Source organism: Saimiri boliviensis, chromosome 6 (assembly GCF_048565385.1).
Source record: "Saimiri boliviensis isolate mSaiBol1 chromosome 6, mSaiBol1.pri, whole genome shotgun sequence".
Lineage (NCBI taxonomy): Eukaryota > Metazoa > Chordata > Mammalia > Primates > Cebidae > Saimiri > Saimiri boliviensis.
In genome coordinates this window covers 53,609,065-53,627,887 of record NC_133454.1, presented here as the reverse complement: position 1 = coordinate 53,627,887, position 18,823 = coordinate 53,609,065, and the positions used below count along the sequence as shown (strand labels likewise).

General features: G+C 50.1%; 1 protein-coding gene across 2 annotated transcripts in view; it reads right to left on the bottom strand.

Moving 5' to 3' along the window:
* Positions 1-13,723, bottom strand: part of TMPRSS4 (transmembrane serine protease 4) — a 47,436-nt gene extending 33,713 nt beyond the window's left edge. The window contains exon 1 of one of the 2 annotated variants that reach the window (XM_039471247.2): positions 13,377-13,723. In XM_039471247.2, the coding sequence (XP_039327181.1) occupies positions 13,377-13,379 (3 nt within the window). In that variant the 5' untranslated portion in view covers positions 13,380-13,723. The remainder of the gene's footprint in view (positions 1-13,376) is intronic. The other variant, XM_039471246.2, reaches the window with a different exon arrangement.
* Between the last annotated feature and the right edge of the window lie 5,100 nt (positions 13,724-18,823).

Here is an 18,823-nt window from a genome sequence, read left to right as displayed (position 1 = left end):
ACCCACCAAGTGAACCTTAAAAACTGCTCCCTGAATGCTCGGGGATACTGACTTAAGTAGTAATAAAACTCCAGTCTCCTACACAGCTGGCTCTGTGTGAATTACTCTTTCCCGTCTTGAGGAATCGGTTCTGTCTCGGCAGTGGGCAAGGTGAAGTCCCTGGGCGGTTCCACCATTCTCTGCACTTCCGCAGTGTTTGGTACAGGTGTTTATCATAGTACTTCTCCCGTAGGGTGGTCAGTGTCTCCTTTTCTTTTTTCTTTCTTTCCGGTTGCTTTTTAAATTTAACATTTTATTTTTAATTGACACCTAATGACTCTCTCATTGCCTTTGTACCGGTAGCGTTTAGCACCAGGCTAGTATCCCAGCAAGGACTTAATAAATGACTGTGAATTGGACTGAACGTTGAGCTCTGCATTGTCGTTCATTCCCAGCCATCTCTTCTCCACCATCACCGGGGCTGGGTGGAGGAGACTGTTCCAGGCTGAAGACAAGACCCAATTGGGCAACTCTGCCTTGTTGTGGTTAGAGTCGAGTTACAGTGATATCAACAGTAATTCACACCCAACTGGCTCGTAACAGTTTATAAAGGCCTTTCGTCTAACTTGTCAAGTCAAGGGTAAAAAGGCTCCATATCAGTTGTCTGCTAACCAGGATGGGAAACATTAAAGAATTAATTATTAAACTAAACAAAAGCTTGTGAAGCATCTACATTGTACCAGGCACCACTCCAGGAGGATTCAAAGACAGATAAGAAATCATCACAGCCAGATGGGGAAAATAGTGCCCAAACAAGATGGCCGAGGGTCTGTCCCTGAGAAGCTTGCTGCCTGGTGGAGAGGAGGATTAGGGGAAGGGGAGGACAGGCCATACACAGATACACCAGCGAAGATCAGAGAGGGGTAGATGCTATGCAGAGAGAAGTCCAGGTGAGAGGAGACAGAACCTGGACGGAGACTGAGAATGGGAGCTCTAGGAAGGGGCTCAGGATGGTTAGGGAGGATCTCGCTGGGCTCCCTAGAGGAGGTGACAAGAAGGAGCTAAGTGGGAAAGAACAAGCTTGAGGGGTTGGAGGAACTGAATAGAGATGGGCATGGCTGGAGCAAGGCAAGGACATGAGGAGAGGGGAGGTTGGTGGTAAAAAGACCCATATGTGTTTGAAAGATACAGGCAATAGCCCTTGCCGAGAGATTGGATGTTCTTGGGTTTTAATTGGGTTTTAGTTACGTAGGTGAGAGGGTGCTTGCTGAGCTGTGGGAGGCTAGAGGAGGGGCTGGTGGAGCAGGGAAGTGGGCCCTGTTCTGTCAATTCATTCTTGTCCACTGAGTCTACCTGTGCATGCATGCCTGCATTCATTGAGGTAGGCAGGGCAAATTTCTTTTGCTTATTGGTAATTTGACAAATATTGACTAAGACCTTTGATGGACCCGGAATTGTGCTAGAAGCTGAGGCACAAAGGAGGCTGATATTCTGCACTTTCTGGGGCCTTGGATTCCTTATCACTGAACTAAACAGTGGCTATTTGTGTGTGTGTGTGTGTGTGTGTGTGTGTGAGAGAGAGAGAGAGAGAGAGAGAGAGAGAGAGAGAGAGAGAGAAAGACAGGGCCTCACTCTGTCACCCAGGCTGGAGTGCAATGTTGTGATTTCAGCTCATTGCAACTTGTGCCTCCTGGGCTCAAGCTCTCCTCCCACCTCAGCCTCCCAAGTAGCTGGGACTACTGGCATGCACCACCAAGCCCAGCTATTTTTCATTTTTAAATTTTTTGCAGTGATGAAGTCTCACTGTATTGCTCAGGCTGGTCTTGAACTCCTGGACTCAAATGATCTGCCCACCTCAGCCTCCCAAAGTGCTGGGATTACAGGTGTGAGCCACCATGCCTGGCCCTTAATATGTTTTCAATTGCTATTAACTGAGTAGTAGTTGTGGGAAAAAATTCCACACCTGTTTGAAACCAAAAGAGAGAGAAAAAATAAACTAAAGCAAAACCATAAACTACAATGACAGGGACTGTGACTATCTTGTTAACCATGGCTTCCTTGATGTCTCCTACAATGCACTGTGCATAATGAGTGTTGAAAAAATATTTGTTGGATGAAAGAATTAATGATTATATCTCAGTTTGAAGACTGAGTCTCAGGTCAGTCTTTATGAAGCTGACCAGTATATTCACACAGTGACATATTAGGCTGCAGTCAACACAAATGAACTATAGGGTAACAAAATAATATGGGTGGTATTAGAATGTAATATTATGGGAAAAAGTAAGCAGAGGCTCTTTTCCATAGAGAAGCAAGGGAATGATGAACATGGGGTTTGGGATGAACTTACCTGGGTAGGGAGCTTCTACATAGTCTCTGGTCTATGAAATATGTACAGTCAATATTTGTTGAATTAATAAACACAAGACACTTCCCCTGCCCACCTCAGGAGGGGGACAGATATGTGTGTGCGGGAGTGGGAATCTCATGGTTTGAGGTAGGTTACTATTAAGTCCTAGCTTTTGTTGGGAATGGTGGGTTTATGGCTTATTACATTGTTAACATCAACTAACTAGCAAGTTACAAATGCACCCTGCAAGGAACAAGAGTGAAAAAGTCATGAAGCAAAGCTATGCCCTCAAGACTCAAGGAGAACATAGAAAAGCCATCACCTGGCTATGCTGAGTGGCTTGAGGTCAAACTCATGTCCTCACCATGCCTAAGTTTTTCCATGAGTGGCTCATTCTTTGGCTTTTCTTGAAGCTCTTTGGCAAACATCTCTGATGCAGAGAGATCAGAGATGATGGACAGATACCCTTCTGGAAGAGAAGCTGCAGAAGGTCACAAACACTGGGGCTGAGGGACAGGGAGGAGGTAGGTGCATTTTTATAGGCCTGTGAGTGTTCATTGGGGCACATCAACATCAATGACATCCTTGAGCAGGATAGAAATAGGGACTTATGGCCAGCTGCATCTCCTCTGAGCCCAGAAGCAACAATCTTGAGCTAAGGAAAGGAGAGAATGGGGCTGAGAGGTGTGGGTACCAGGTAAGAGTCAGAGATCCAGCCAGACCCTATCACCATGATGGGTCCCGGGCGTGACTGTAAGATGCAAAGCTGAAACAAGGCAACTTCCTTATTTTCAGATGAGAAAACAGAGGCCAGATAGAATTGTCTTAACCAGGAGTTAATAGAAGGAAGGAGGAAATTGAGACATCACTAAACAACACATGCGCTTCCTTCTGCTCTGCTGGAGATGTATTTATTTATCCCCAGCTTGAACTCAGCTTCTGGCTACAATTGTTACAGCCCACGCCCAGCCCAGACCAAGCAAAGGCATTGGCCTTTCCCTTTCTGTTTTGGCCACTGGCTGGGCCTGGCCTGTCTGCTCTGTAGATTCGATCTTCCACAGAGCTCTGACTCATGGGTCCAGTCCAGCTGGTGTCTGACCGGGGGCTCATCCGGGAATGAAGCTCCTGCTGTCTGGAGTACAGTGGAAGGGCAAGAATGCCCAGGCCCCCAGGGCCCAGGCAGGAGGTGAGAGTGAGGTGGGGAGGCAGAAGTGGGGGAGTTTTGATCGCTAGAAAAACTGTCATTGCCTGATCAACTCAGAGAATCTTCTTTTCCTGCTTCTCTGTTTGTTACTGGCAGCAGGAAGTCATTAATCCAAGACACAAATGTGGAGGCAGAACCATTAGTTACCGCAGTTGGATATTATTATATAATTTACGACGTCCTTCTTTCATAAATGCTGTCCTACATAATCCATGAAACAATCCTGAGAAATTATCCCCATTTTACAGAAGAGGCAGCTGTTATGGCTTCAGAGCAAGGAAGGAACAGAGAAATGTAGCCCCTTGGGCCCAGTTTCTGGACTTGACGGACTGCTAGTTTCATTTCTCCACGGTTTTAGGAACTCATCTGGGTAACAGTCATTAGCTGGTGCTGGGTCCTTTTAAATTACTCCTCCTTTGCAATGCAGCCTTGTTGGATATAATCAGCATGCAATCTTCACGAAGAGATGCCCCCAGCATCTCCCCAGCTCTTCCTTGGTCTGAAGGCAGAGTGACTTTGCTCGGTTCTAGGTTCTGCCATATTATCCATGAGTGGGGTCGGGAGCCCTCCCTCAAACGGCATGTTGGGAAAGGGGCCTATTGTAGGGCTTGGTTCCTCGGAGGTACTTTACTGATATCAGCATTCATTCTTCCCTTTCTTCCATTAAGTTTCCACCCTTCTTACATGTCTCTCCTTCCTTTATTCTTATGCCCCATCCCTACCACTGCTTTAGATCATGGGGAACTTCCCGGTTGGGCTTAGCTCAGCTCCAAAAATCGAATGGACATCTTAGGGATCGCTTCCTTTTTAGCTCAGAGATGATGAAGCCAGATACGAGGCAGCTCTTGTTTTCCAATGGAGTGAAGATCAAGCGGCTGCAGAGAAGCCACCAGCCTGGGGACTATGGGTTTTCATCTTGCCTTGTCTTCTGACTTGTTGTGTGGCTTTGGACACACCCCTCAATGTCTCTGAACCTCAAGGTCCCTTTGGGTAACTGGGAACTGCCTTTCAGAGATGGGATGAAAGGGTTAATACCCTCACAATGAAACAGACAAGTCCACCAGGCTAATAAGGAGGGGAGGAAGAGTCAGCAGCTTAAGGAGGCCAAAGGCACAGAAAGCTCAGCCAGCTCCTATCCGCCTCCCTTGCAAGCAGCCTGGCCCTGGGGCCTGATTTCTCTCTTCCTCCCTGCAATGCTGACTTGGCATTGCTTGCTCTGAATGAAGTCAGCAGGGGCAGAGCTGGAATGACTGGACTGTGGACGAAGGGAGAAACGTAGGGGCACATAAAAGGGGCCTCCTGACCCTGTTCCTGTCTATGGCAGCATCAGTCTTCTCTGGAGTCCAGGGCTCTGGCTTCCCATGGTCTCATACTAAAACCTAGAGCCAGAGATGCTGCTGTTGCTAGGTGATGGGATAAACAGGTCCTTTGAGACTTGGGCAGGCGGCAGCTAGGTTGCTGAGGCCAGTGACAAGCAGTGGGGAAAACCCAAGGGAGGGGGTGGGGAAAGTTCTTTGGGTAAGCCAAGAGACCCAGAGGCACTTGCCTGTCAGCTTGCAGAGTGTGGCCCGGCCACAAAGCTCAGGGAGCTCCTCTGAGGGAGCCTCACTCTGCTCTCTGACCCTGGAACCTGCATCCCTCCCCCAAACCAACTGCAAGCAGCTGTGTCCTCTCCACTTGCAGCTGGAATAGGCAGTTGGATGCCTTTGCTGTGTTGGAAGCAGGGCTCTCTCGCTTGGATGTCTCAGCCATGACAGGTAAGGGGAGGAGAGGGCTGCTGAGGGCGGGAAGATCATGGGGCAGGAAAGGAGGGAGTAAGCCTCTGGACATGAGCCTGGCTGTGATGCAGCTCAGAGTGCATGGGAGGTCCGCAGAGATGACTGATCGTGCCTGCTTCCAAGTGTCCTGGGATCTCACCTGCTACTCTGTCTCCAGGCAGGTCAGCCACCAGCCCAGGCCATATGCAGTTGGGCATCTAAGCTCTTGCGCGAAGAGGATTTAGGGAGCATTCTCACAAACGCTGCCTTGTGTTAGGCATTCTTAAAGCAGCACTTTTTTTTTTTTTTTTTTTTTTAGATCTAACCTCAGCCTCGGCTGCCACATTAGAAACCATTTTGCCTTGTTCTAAACAACATAGGTGCTGACCTGTTGGCAATTTGAGCCAAGCACTTTGGTCCCCATCCCAGCACATAATGGCTCCAGGGCAGGCCTGGGGCAGAAGGGGTCAGGTAGCCTGCCATTATCCCCCGCCTGCCGTTCAGCTCCTGTCATTGAAGAATCAGCTTCTGTGTTTGGGTATAGCTCTTAGCCCCAGGTAGGGCCGGGGAGGCAGTGAAGATGTAACTATCCTTGTTTCACAAATGGAGAAACTGAGGCACAGCAGTTATGCTCTTTCCCCAGAGACAATGTGCAGGGCAGGACCGAGGTATATGTACATGTCATTGGCTGGATTAAACTGAGCACTGCCCTGGCCCCCACTGGAGGGCCTTTGCCTCCAGGGCGGTGCCGCTGTTTACTGCAGCGCTTCAAATCCCTCTTCGATCCTCCTCTTGGTCCCAGGGGAAGCAGCCCATTCTCTCCCACCTTTCTGAACTCTCAACAATTCGACTGTGCTCAGCTTTCCTTCTGTCCCAGGGTGGCGGGCTCATCCGAGCCTACCTTCCCTTCCTGGAAGGGTCTGATGGGAAGGACGGGGCCACCGTCTTTGCACACCTGAGGACAATGCCTGGACAATGGAGTGGACTCAAGAAGGCCACAGGGGTCCCGCCACACAGTTCAGCCTTCCAGCCTGACAGGGACTCTGACGGGTTTGCCCTTGAGAAGGGCCGATGGAGCTTAAAGCTTAGAGGGGTTCTCTCAACTTTGCTATTTACCTGAACTGAAGAGCTGCCATCTATGATGCAGTCTGAGGTTAATTTAAAAAATTCAAAGACAGAGTTTATATCATCTTTCAAGAATCGTACTCACTCTTGCTTGTCCTGAATTGTTCTATAAACTTGAATGCGGAGGGAAATGGTGGGGAGGAAAAAGGAACTTTGGTGTTAGAAGATCTGACTCCTCTATCTGCGGAATGACTTTGAGCAGGTCACTCAACAGCTCTGGACCCAGTTTCCTTCCTTGGAATGTGGGTACGATAAAAGCGACTTCACAGGATGATGGGGAGAAAGGTTCGGTAAGGTGCTCCACCTGCTCAGCACTATGTACCTTTTCAAGCCCCCGGGAGTCCCATTTGGTCCTTGCATGATTTTATAGACTTGCTCATGGTCCCTTAGGTTGGTCTTTGCAGTATGAAAGGTCTCAGCTGCCTTGATTGGAAGGGGGTTGTCCCTTGATCCTGCTTCTCCTGAGCTCTGAGTCAGGCACACTGGCCTGAATCCAACCACATAGTCTTGAGTAAGTTAATAAGTTTTTCTGAGTCTCACTTTTCTCATCTGTAAAATGGGGAGAATGTGACTTACTTCACAGGGCTGTTGGTGAGAATGAATGATGACACATATGCTGTGCCTGGCTTGGTGCTTGAAATACAGAAGAGTTTAGTAAGTGAAAATTAGTGCCCTCTGCCCCAATTACCCTACAGGCATGGGGAGCAGAACTCCACACATGCACAAGGAGGGTCTGCACTGTGGTTCTATACAGGGGCAGGGTTGAGCACTCCTGTTTGTTCTGGAGGCCCCAGTGGTAATCAGCCTTGGTGGGCCGATGTGGCTGCTACAGCCAATATCCCGGCACAGGTCTCAGTGGCTCCTAGATCTCTTTCCTGTGAACTCTGAGCTCAGGATCCTATAAATAGGCCTGTAATAGTGCTTCAGTGTCTTCTCTGCCTCTCTGACTTTGCAGTTGCATAACTGAAGTTCCTTTGCCACTCTCCTGCCCACTCACAGAACTCTTTGAGTGCTTTATGAAGTTTTTCCTTGCTGAGATTTCATTTGCCAGGAGACGCTGTGTTTCACCGTGCTCAGAGCACAGGCCATAGAATCCTGCAGCCTGGGTCTGAATCCTATTTGCTCATCGGCCTGAGGCTTTAGGCAAATTATTGAACCACCAAGAGCTTCAATTTCATGTGTGTGTGAAAAAGAGGGAGAGGGAGAAAGAGAGATGTAGTAATCTCCCTCCTAAAATCCCCCAGAAATGCACAGCATATAGTACATTGCCTGGTACATGGTAAGAGTACAGTAATTGTGGGGTTTGTTTGTTTTGAGACAGAGTCTCTCTCTATTGCTCAGGCTGGAGTGCAGTGGCAATCTTGGCTCACTGCAACCTCCGACTCCCGGGTTCAAGTGATTCTCCTGCCTCAGCCTCCCGACTAGCTGAGATTACAGGCGCCTGTCACCACTCCTGGCTGATCTTTCGTATTTTTAGTAGAGACGGGGTTTCACCATGTTGGCCAGGCTGGTTTCAAACTCCTGACCTTGTGATCTGCCTGCTTCTGCCTCCCAAAGCGCTGGGATTAGAGGCGTGAAGCACCATGCCCAGCCAGGAGTACAAGAATTGTTAACTGTAATAATAATAATAACAGTAACAATAGTTTACTCATTTAGTAAGGCACCTTTCTGGGTGCTGGAGATCCAGCAGGGAGCCAGAGGCAAAGCTCTCTTGCCTGCGGAGTGTATTAGATTATTTTTACTAATTATTAATAACAGTATTAAAATAGAACCTGGGTAGTTCATGACATAGTAGATACTCATACTCAAAAATTATTTATTGTTAATGGGGAGGATTGTTTATAAAGAGCCTGTCATGTATGTCATAGGAACTGAACAAAGAGCTGTTTTTATGATTTCGTGGGTCCCAGGGCCTGGTTTTAGCAGGGGACTCTGGAGTAAGTGCATCTGGGGAGAGTGACCACGGCAGTTAGGGGACTGGAAGTGATGAAATGTGACCTATGTGAACTCTCTCTGAAGAGAGGGTGGAGGACGCAGTTCAGAGAGGAAAGCATGAATGCTTCGAGTGTGTGTGGCTGTCTGAGAAAGGCACAAGACAGAGGAGGAATGGGGAAAGTTACAGAAAGTCTTTTCTCCTGGCAAAGGAAAGATTGTTTTCAGCAACTGTAGCTTCTAGAAACAGAAGTGTGAGCAGGATTGTGAAGGTTTCTGTGGCAGATGAGGGCCAGGGTCAGATGAGGGCTCTAAGCACCCCTGGGGGATTCAACTGAGCCCCCCAGCAGTGCAGCAGAGGGGCAGGGAGGCAGCGCAGAAGTGGCGATGGGGTTGGGGGGGAACAGTCCTTTCAAACTCTGCAGCTCTCTTTTTCCCTCTGTGCACCGTATGGGGGTTCTGCATCTGATTTCAGATGATTGGGGAACCCACTCGCCTAGAAGATCTCTAAGGTTCTTTTCTTAGGGTCTGCGATTCTGAAGAGCTCACTTTAAGTCTGAAATTTCTTTTGTATCCTCCCACAGATAAGATTAGATCTTGATCCACTTATAATATTCTCTCTTTAAATCAATTTTCTATCCTTAATGGTCTCCCGGATTTTTTTCTCTGAGCAGCATTGGGTATGAAACTTTAGTCTTCTTGAAAGTCTAAGTTAATTATAGCCACTGGGTTTCCCTTTGTCCTTGGCTGAGTGACCCTTTCCAAGTCATGAACCTCTTTGAGCCTCAAGTTCCCTCTCCCCTCCCCTCCCCTCCCTTCCCCTCCTCCTCTTCTTGAGACTGAGTCTCACTCTGTTGCCCGGGCTGGAGTGCAGTGTTGTGATATCGGCTTACTGCAACCTCCGCCTCCCAGGCTCAAGCAATTCTCGTGCCTCAGTCTCCTGAGTAGCTGGGATTGCAGGCGTGAGCCACCGTGCTCAGCTAATGTTTGTGTTTTTAGTAGAGATAGGATTTCTCCATGTTGGTCAGGCTGGTCTCAAACTCCTGACCTCAGGTGATCTGCCCACCTCAGTCTCCCAAAATGTTGGGATTACGGGCTGAGCCACTGCGCCCAGCTGAGCCTCAATTTCTTCATCTGTAAAATGAGGATTACAATGTCTCAGAGAGTTGTATTAGACTGACGGGAGATTTTGGATGTGAAAGTGCTTCTCAAAGCACAACATGCTGCCCTCATTGCATTTGGATAGAGATGCGTGCTGCCGCTGTAGCTCTACTGACTCCGACTGTCTGGATAGGTTCCCCCGGCAGCCCGGAAGGACTCTCTTCTCTGGGGACTGGAGATGTGATTGTGGGTGATATCAGGGTGGAGATGGGATGAAGGTGAGGTGGTGGACCTCGGCTCTGTTGTTGCCCTCTTCTTGTGGACATCAGTGGGTGAGTGAGTGTCGGCCTCTGCCTGGGATGTGGGAAAGCATTTTCACCTGCTCCGCTTCCATCTACGGAGTGCACAGAATTGAAGGTCTAGATTTTGCATATTCTCTGAATCTTCCATGGTATCTTGTGAGTACCTAGCACATAGTAAATGCTTAGGGAACATGTGCTGAATGAATGAATGAATGAGTGAATGCATACATACAGATTTAGGGGAAAAAACTGAGACGGCTTATTGTTTGGCTCAATCGCACCAGCAGGCGAAGCCCAGCCAGACTGATGTGCAGGATATTTTGTGACAGGAAGCATCACAGCCGCCCCTGGACAGGTGCCCACCCCTGGACAGGTGCCCACCCCTGGACAGGTGCCCACTCCTGGACAGGTGCCCACTCCTGGACAGGGGCCATCGTGTCTCTCACCCTCTTCCTCAAGCGTTCCTTTCATCTGCTACCCTTCGAGAGTTTCTGGTTGCATGTGGATTACACGAGGAAGCTGGAGGGTGCTCTGGGAGCCATGGGCAGGGGAGGACTGCTGGGATTTTTGGTCTTGTTTACCTATTTCTCTGCTGCCTACGTGCTGGTTAGTCAGAGCAGCAAGCTGGGAGGTGGAGTTAGACATGTCTCAGAGGGATTGACACAATGGCTCTGCCGCACTCTTCCCCTTCCCTATCAGCAGGGTTTCCAGGCAGGCTCAGACCTGTGCCTCCCTCATGCCCAGCCCCCTCTGGGATAAAAACACTTCAGTAACCCCTCAGATAGAATCTGGCATGTTTTTCAACTGGACTTGGGGTGAATCTGGTTTTCAGTGTCAGATAAATCAGAAATTGGCTATAGGGGATTCTGTCTTTGATCATTTATCTGTCATCCATCAATTCACTCATTCATTCATTCATGTTTACTAAGTGCCTACTTCTTGCCATGGATGGCATTCCCTGGGCTAGGTTTGCAGCTAAAAATAGCAAAGACACAGACCCTGTCCTCAAGAAGCTCCCATTCTGGTGACAGGCAACAGGTTTATAAAAAAAATGTGGCTGATGAATGCACTTTAGGTTTAGAGGAGTTCACTGTCTTGGGGAATCCTTGCTTGGGAACTTGAAGCGTTTTATTGAGGCTGATGTTTTCACCTGAGCAGGGAGGAAGTCTGAGGGCAGAAGAGGCACCTGGGAAGGCTGAAGCCATGGAGATTCTCAGGCCTGAGAGCGTTTGTTTACTGCTGTCCTGGGACGGTTCTGGGGCTTTGGGAAGCTTGTTGGCAGTTCCTGAGCCCTGTGTTTGGTCTGTTTTCCTCATCTCTCCCCTTACCCACTACCCCCGCTGAGCTGGTCTCTCCATTTCTTACATTCAGCTCCTCACATGTCTTGGGCTTTGGTGTGGGTCTGTGCTAGGGAGTGGCTGCTGGGTTCTCAGCCACACTAAGGGAGGACTGAGAGAGGGGGAGAGGGACCTGGGGACATGCAGGAGCCCTGATATTTAACCCTCCTCTAGGTCAGCACCCAGGCACAGACCTTCACCCCCAAGGTCGGGAGGGAAGCACCCTGCGAGATGGACAGGGCCTGGGGATGCAGCTTCCACCTCGGTGGGGATGGTGGGAGTACGGGGCTGCTGTGGGGACGGAAGGAGGCAGAGAAGTGAAGAGAAGGGAAAGCTGAGCCTGGCCATGGTGGCTGCCATCTTCCCCTCAGGGCTGGGAGCTATGGCTGTCCTGGCCTGATGATGAGGAAATGACAGAGTTGTTAAGCACAGGCGGAACGGCTAGCTCCGGGGCTAGGAGCTTCCTTGACCGCACCCTGGAGACTGGGTATGCTGCTGCCTTGCGTGTGGGGCCCCAGGCCTGACCTGACCCCTGCACCGCTGTGCCCACCTGCCCTCCCCCACTCCTCCAGCAATACCTAGCTCCTGCCCTGGTGGCAAAGGGTCCGTGCTGGGTGTGCTACCCAGCTGTCATTTCCTGGCATGGATTCCTCTGCAGTCCTAAGTCCTTACATTTGTACAGAGCTTCATGGTTTCCAGAACCTATTCACACGTATTAGCCATGTAATCTCTCTGCTAGCCCGGTGCGTGTCCGTGGGGGTGCTGTGGGTCATATGGGTTCCGTGGACAGGCGATAAGGTAAGTCTCAGGAAGATGAATGCCTCAGGACAGCACAGCTAATCAGGGACCCGGCCTCAGCCTTCTGATTCTACAGTTAGTGACCTGTCCTAGAACTGATTTCCTTCTCTGTTGCTCCCCCAAGAGCCACCCCAGGTCTCCTCAGTGCTACCCAGAAGCAGCTCACAGCTAGGGAGGCTTCACAGCTGCTCTCCTGGCCGGGGAGCCCCCGGGGATGCAGCATCTCTGCACACAGGCCAAGCTTTGGGGCGCTTCCTTGTATGGGAAAGCAGGAAGCTTGTGCTTTGATTCTGGCTCAAAGGGAAGCCCCTTCCCCTTTTTAATCATCAGCTACAACAGCACTAGGAATTGTTCTTGCCGGAAGTTTTAGAAGAGTGTCGTGGCAAGTGCTCACATTGGGAATGGGAGACATTCACTTAAGGGGCCTCTGCAGGTCACCTATGTTCCCCTTGGACAATGGCATCTCTTTCCCTCTCTTCCCTTCCCTTTCACTTTGGTGGCTGGGCAATTGCTGCCTCTTGGCCAAGAACTGGAGAAAGGAGACCCCCTGGCTTCTTCCTCAGACCCAGCTATTATCTCTTCCCCTCCATGGTTCTCTGTTGTCCTTCTTGAAAGATGGGGTTGATTCTCTTTGCCCCAAGACAGCGAAGACACTCAGATATTCAGAGAAGGCGGAGAGAGTCCGAGGGCATGGAAAGAGACCAAGCAAAAGATCTACACAAACACCCTAGACTGGAGGTATTTCTGCACTGTTTTCTTTTCCTTTTTGAGGCAGAGTTTTGCTCTTGTTGCCCAGGCTGGAGTGCAATGGTGTGATCTTGGCTCACTGCAACCTCAGGCTCCTAAGTTCAAGTGATTCTCCTGCCTCAGCCTCCCGAGTAGCTGGGATTACAGATGCCTGCCACCACGCTCAGCTAATTCTCTATTTTTAGTAAGAGACGAGGTTTTGCCATATTGGCCAGGCTGTTTTCGAACTCCTGACCTCTGGTGATCCGCCCACCTCGGTCTCCCAAAGTGCTGAGATTACAGGCGTGAGCCACTGTGCCTAGCCTGCACTGTTTTCTTTAAAAAGAAAAGGAATCGGTTTCCCCAGGGAGCGGCAGAGGGCCACCGTGGCATCGAAACAGTCCCCTGCCTTGGAAAAATAGTGCCAACCTTAAATCAACAGACCTGGAGACACTGGGCAAGAGAACGTGCCGGGTTCAGGAAAGAAGCGTCAGGAAGGACAGCCCTGGCTGTGTGCTTGGCTTCTCTGGTGGGCTGGTCCAAGGACCGTGGCCATGGAGGGAGACAGGACGGCAGGTGGGTATGAGGCATGTACAGGGCTGGGGGGTGTGTGGGGGGGATTTGGGTGTCGTCTTTTTTTTTTTTTTTTAACCTAGAAGATGTCGCAGAATTCTCAGTTGCTGACCTCTTAGGCTGCTTAAAAAGCCCTTTATGGGGAGACCCACCCTCCACGTATCTTGGGAGCAGAGGGCCCCCCACACTCACCATGCTGGCTCTGTGGTCGTCCAGGTCGTCTTCCTGTGTAGCCTGGAGCTGCGATTGTCACCCCAAGGCAGCAGGAGGTCCTCCCAGCACAGGTCCCGGCTGGCCAGCAGGTCAGAAGACCCTGGTCAGCACTGGCTGGAGGAGGCCTGAGTGCTGGGCGGACCTTGGTCCTTCAAGGTCAGCATCCTCGTTGTCCGCCTAGCAAGCTGTTGCCTCTCGCCGCTGTATTCCAGGAGTGACTGGGGGACGGTTGGTAGCTCAATTAAAGCAGTCCAGCAGGTGAAGTTGCCAAACTGGAATGATTATGTGTCTTGTAACCTGACGCCCGTCTTAGGGGCTGGGACAACACCTGAAGTCATTCATGGGCCCTTTGGCCTCAGAACAGGTGACACACCTAAGACGTCACAAAAGCCTTCCCGCCTGAATGACTTCCACCCAACCGGGTGTTGGCTGAGGGTGATGCCAGAAGTTTCCGCCCCCCCCTCCCCCTACCTTCTAGGTGCATGACTTCTCGCTGTGTGGGTGCTTTGGTTTGGGTTTGTGGAAAGTTGGAGTAGTCTGGGGGTTGGGCGACAGAATTTGCAGCTCAGTACAAAGGGATCATTGCCAGGTGTGGAGCAACATGATTGGAAAGTCCACAGAGAAGGAGGGGGTTTCTTCTCTTAGGGGGATAAGATATGCCGCCTTTCCCTGGATCCCAGAAGGGAAGCTGCCCTGCACAGAGCCAGCACGCCAGAGCTTCCTCTCCCTGTCTCACTGGCTGTTAAATATTTTGAAAATAACTATTGGTGCTATGGCTAGAGCCCAGGGCACCTCATCCATGGGGTTCTTTTCTTTTCTTTTCTCTTTTCTCCTTCCTTCCTTCCTTCTTCCCTCTGTCCCTCCCTCTCTCTCTCTTTCTTTCTTTTCACAGGGTCTTGTTCTATCCCCCAGGCTAGAGTGCAGTGGCATGATCTTGGCTAGCTGCAACCTCCGCCTTCCAGATTCAAGCAGTTCTCATGTTCCAGCCTCCCAAGTAGCTGGGACTACAGGTGTCCGTCACCACACCCAGCTAATATTTGTGGTTTTGTTTTTTTTTTTTTTTTTTTTTTGAGACAGAGTCTCTGTCGCGAAGGCTGGAGTGCAATGGCATGATCTTGGCTCACTGCAACCTCTGCCTCCTAAGTTCAAGCCATTCTCCTGTCTCAGCCTCCTGTGTAGCTGCTGGGATTACAGGTGTGCACCACCATGCCAAGCTAATTTGCATTTTTAATATAGATGGGGTTTTGCCATGTTGGCCAGGCTAGTTTCAAACTCCTGGGTTCAACTGATCCACCTGCCTTGGCCTCCCAAAGTCCTGGGATTATGGCATGAACCACCGTGCCCGGCCCACAGAATCATTTCTGATTCACATTCTGCCATATCCTGATGGCTGGTGCTGTCTCCTCACCAGGGAATGTGCAAGGTGAAACCTTACAGCCACAGATATTTTGCCGAGAGGGATTTGGATAATTCTCCACTTCATTCCTCCATTCCGTGGGTGACAAAATTAAATTACAGAGAGGTAAAGTCAGTGACCCAAAGGCACATCATGAATTAGTGTCTGGTTCCAAACGAATCCAGATCTCCTTCCATTTCTCTGACCTGACCCTCCCCGGGGACCAGACTGGGTTAGACACGTGTATTAGTCCTTCTGTTGACAAGGTGCTTCTGTGTGTCAGCCCTTTAATTCTCCAACAACAACCACCTCCATATTTAGTTCCCACTTGCCAGCTGAGGAAATTATAGCTCGTGGACATGAAGTAGTCTTGGGCAGAGTTGGGGCTGGAACCTGGTTCTCCTACTGGTTCACGCTGCCGGCCTTGTGAACAGGCTGAATGGATCGCAAGCGTCTGAAAGGCTGGGGTTCATGGTTTGGGATAAAATGGCCCATGGAGGACCCCAGTGATGTCTGAGCAGGAGGAAAACCAGGTCAGTTTAATGGACTGTTGGCCAAATCTCGGCTGATGAATGCAGTGTGTCCTTGGACTGGTCTCTGAGCAGCAGAGATCTGAAGCTGGCCTGCAGGGCTCTGGAGCCAGCACAGCCCCAGCCCTTCCTTACTCTAGGCTGGTGGCCTTTAGAATTGGAAGTCTGGGGCAGAAGCAAGATCTCAGGTGACCTCAGGGATCGGGCTATGATGATCCAGGCAGGCACCTCCCATGTAAGGAAGACTCCAGCAGCAGGGCAGTGAGAAGCTAGTGGGCCACTGGGAGCCACGTTTTCAGCTGTCTTGGTTCCTCTATATGCCAGGCTAAACATCTGGCCCACAGGTGTGCATTGCTTTACCTGGTGCTCAGGTGATGAACCAGGAAAGAGGCAGCTGTCTGGGCTTGAAGGCGGCTGGGCATGGCTGGTTGGAGGGTTGATGAGTCAGCCCTCCTGGCTTCTGCTCCCCATTGGGTCTGGAATTTTGTGGAGAGGCCTGGGAAGAAGGCACATGAGCAGGACTGGGCAGGGTGGCTGTGGTGCCTGTAGGTGGGGGTGCAGGTTTACAGGGGGAGGTACGGTGGCCTGGAGAGACCAGAGGCCCACTTCTCCCAGGTGCCAAGGAAAACCACCCTGACCAGAGCCTCCATTCTTTTCCTCTTTTTTTTTGAGACGGAGTTTTGCTCTTGTTACCCGGACTGGAGTGCAGTGGTACAACCTCAGCTCACTGCAACCTCCACCTCCTGAGCTCAAGGGATCCCCCAGCCTCAGCCCCCCAAGTAGCTGGGATTACAGGTACGAGCCACCATGTCCGGCTAATTTTTGTATTTTTTGTAAAGACAGGGTTTCACCATGTTGGCCAGGCTGGTCTCAAACTCTTGAGCTCAAGTGATCCACTCGCTTCGGTTTCCCAAAGTGCTGGGATTACAGACATGAGCCACCATGCCTGGCCCAGAACCCCATTCCCCCAGAGGAAGCCTTAGCTCCCCCTCGGCCCCATCCTGCCTGCCTCTTTCTCTTTCTCACTCATCTCTTTAGATCAGGCATCCCTAAACTACGGCCCCGTGGGCCGCATGCGGTCCCCTGAGGCCATTTATCCGGCCCCCCGCCGCACTTCAGGAAGGGGCATCTCTTTCATTGGTGGTCAGTGAGAGGAGCACAGTATGTGGCGGCCCTCCAACGGTCTGAGGGACAGTGAACTGGCCCCCTGTGAAAAAGTTTGGGGACGCCTGCTTTAGATTCTCCTCCTGTTTTTCCGCTCTTCTTTCCCTCCCATTACTACTCTTTTATCTCTTCCTCTTTATTTTTGACAATTTTTTTCTCTTCCTTCTCCCCTTTCCTTATCTGTTTCCAGCATATGTGTCAAGATCAGAGGCAGAGTTATGAAACCAATGAAGCTGAATCTTCAGAGCCCATCATTTGCACGGCTCCTTTCAGGGCCCTGGGAAAGGGCCCGGCCGTGAATTCACAGGATCACATATTTTTGTAAATTTTGCCGAAGATTTCCTTCATATGCTTTTTCTTCAAGAAAGCCCCTCAAGAGGTGGCCTATCCCTGTAGGTGAAGACCAGAGCCTTCCTTACCCAGGCTGGTCCCACACAGGTGATCTCAGTTTTAGGACCAAGAGCCGTGCTGGTTTCTTAGATTGTTAGCTTTTCCTCCAGGGGACTGCAGCAGGTGGAGCTCAGAGCCTGTGGCTCTGCTAACAATAACTTGTATTCCAGGTCTTGTCCAGCAGAGAGCTTCATGCACACCAGATTCTGGGAGGTGTCAGCGGCACTCGAAAAAACTTTGTTGTTTGTTTTCTATGAGGTTTCTGGACTGTGGACCGAGCTTAGACACTTTCTGTAGGAGAATATCATTTCTGTCAAGATGGTTATTTAACCCTCCACCCACCATGGCAGGGCTTACCCAGAGGCCAAGGGAGCTCGCTGGTGTCCACAGGGGAGGTCCAAGACCTGTTGCCCCAGCCCTCCTGCCTTGCACAGCACAGAGGCGGTCACCCCAGGGACAGCCGGGTGTCAGACACCCAGCTGCCCTTCCTGGAGGAGGAGGCTGCCTTCTGTCCTTGCAACTACTTTCCTTATGGGCCTGCCCAAACACTTGGACTTGTTTGAAGCTGCCCTGGTAGCTTTATTTATTTATTTATTTATTTATTTATTTATTGTCTCTTTTCCATATTCACAACAGCCAGGGACTTGATCTGGATTTTTTTTTTTTTTTTTTGAGATGGGGTTTCTCCATGTTGGTTAGGCTGGTCTCGAACTCCCAACCTCAGGTGATCTGCCTGCCTCGGCCTCCCAAAGTGCTGGGATTACAGGCACGAGCCACTGCACCCGGCCCAATCTGGATGTATTTTAAACCACATTAAATAAAGAGTCTGTTGCTTTTCGAAGAAAAAAACAAAAATAAAAACCAAGCCCCTCAAAATACATAAGCTTCAGGCCTCTCAAAACCTGGATCCTCCTTGGTCAAGAGCATGAGCTCTAGCGGCCTGGGGTCCTGGCTCCTAGTATCAGCCACTAATGATCTGTGTAACCATGGGCATTTTATTTAATCCTCCTGCACTCCACCTTTCGTATCTGTAAAGTGGGATAGTAATAGTACTGACCTCATAGGGTTGTTATGAAGATTAAGAGAGAATCCTGGCTGGGCGCGGTGGCTCATGCCTGTCATCCCAGCACTTTAGGAGGCCAAGGTGGGTGGATCACTTGTGGTCAGGAGTTTGAGACCAGCCTGGCCAACTTGGTGAAATCCCCTCTCTACTAAAAATATCAAAAAATTAGCTGGGCATAATGGTGTGTGCCTGTAGTCCCAGCTACTCAAAGAGACTGAGGCAGGAGAATCGCTTGAACCTGGGAGGTGGAGGTTGCAGTGAGCTGAGATTGTGCCACTGCACTCCAGCCTGGGTGACACAGCGAGATTTTGTCTCAAAAAAAAAAAAAAAAAAAAAAGAAAGAAAAGAAATAATCCATGTGAAATGTCTGGTGCCTGAGAGAGACATAAATGGCGCTGTTATCCCCATTCATTTCACCAAATGTGTGTTTAAGGAGCTCATGCTAGACCCACCTCTGTTAGGCACTGGGAATTAGGAGATAAAACACAGGCCCTGAATATACACACCCCACCGTCTTCTGAAGGAGACAGGAGACATCCATCCATACATCAGAGTAAGCTTAAAAAGATGTTCTAGTAGAGATGAAAGGAGAACACCTGCGGGTTTGGAAAACCTTTTTCATTTCTCTCCCTTCCCTCCCTCCTTCCCTTCTTGCCTGCCTGATTTCCTTCTTTCTTCCTGCCTTCATTTTCCTCCTAGATATTTTTACTTAGCTACAGTAATTTGGAGGATGGTATATCAATTGACAGTTGTTTCTTTCTTTTTCTTTTTTTGAAGACAGAGTCTAGCTCTGTTGCCCAGGCTGGAGTGCAGTGGCGTGATCTTGGCTTACTGCAACCTCTGCCTCCCAGGTTGGAGCAATTCTCCTGCCTCAGCCTCCTGA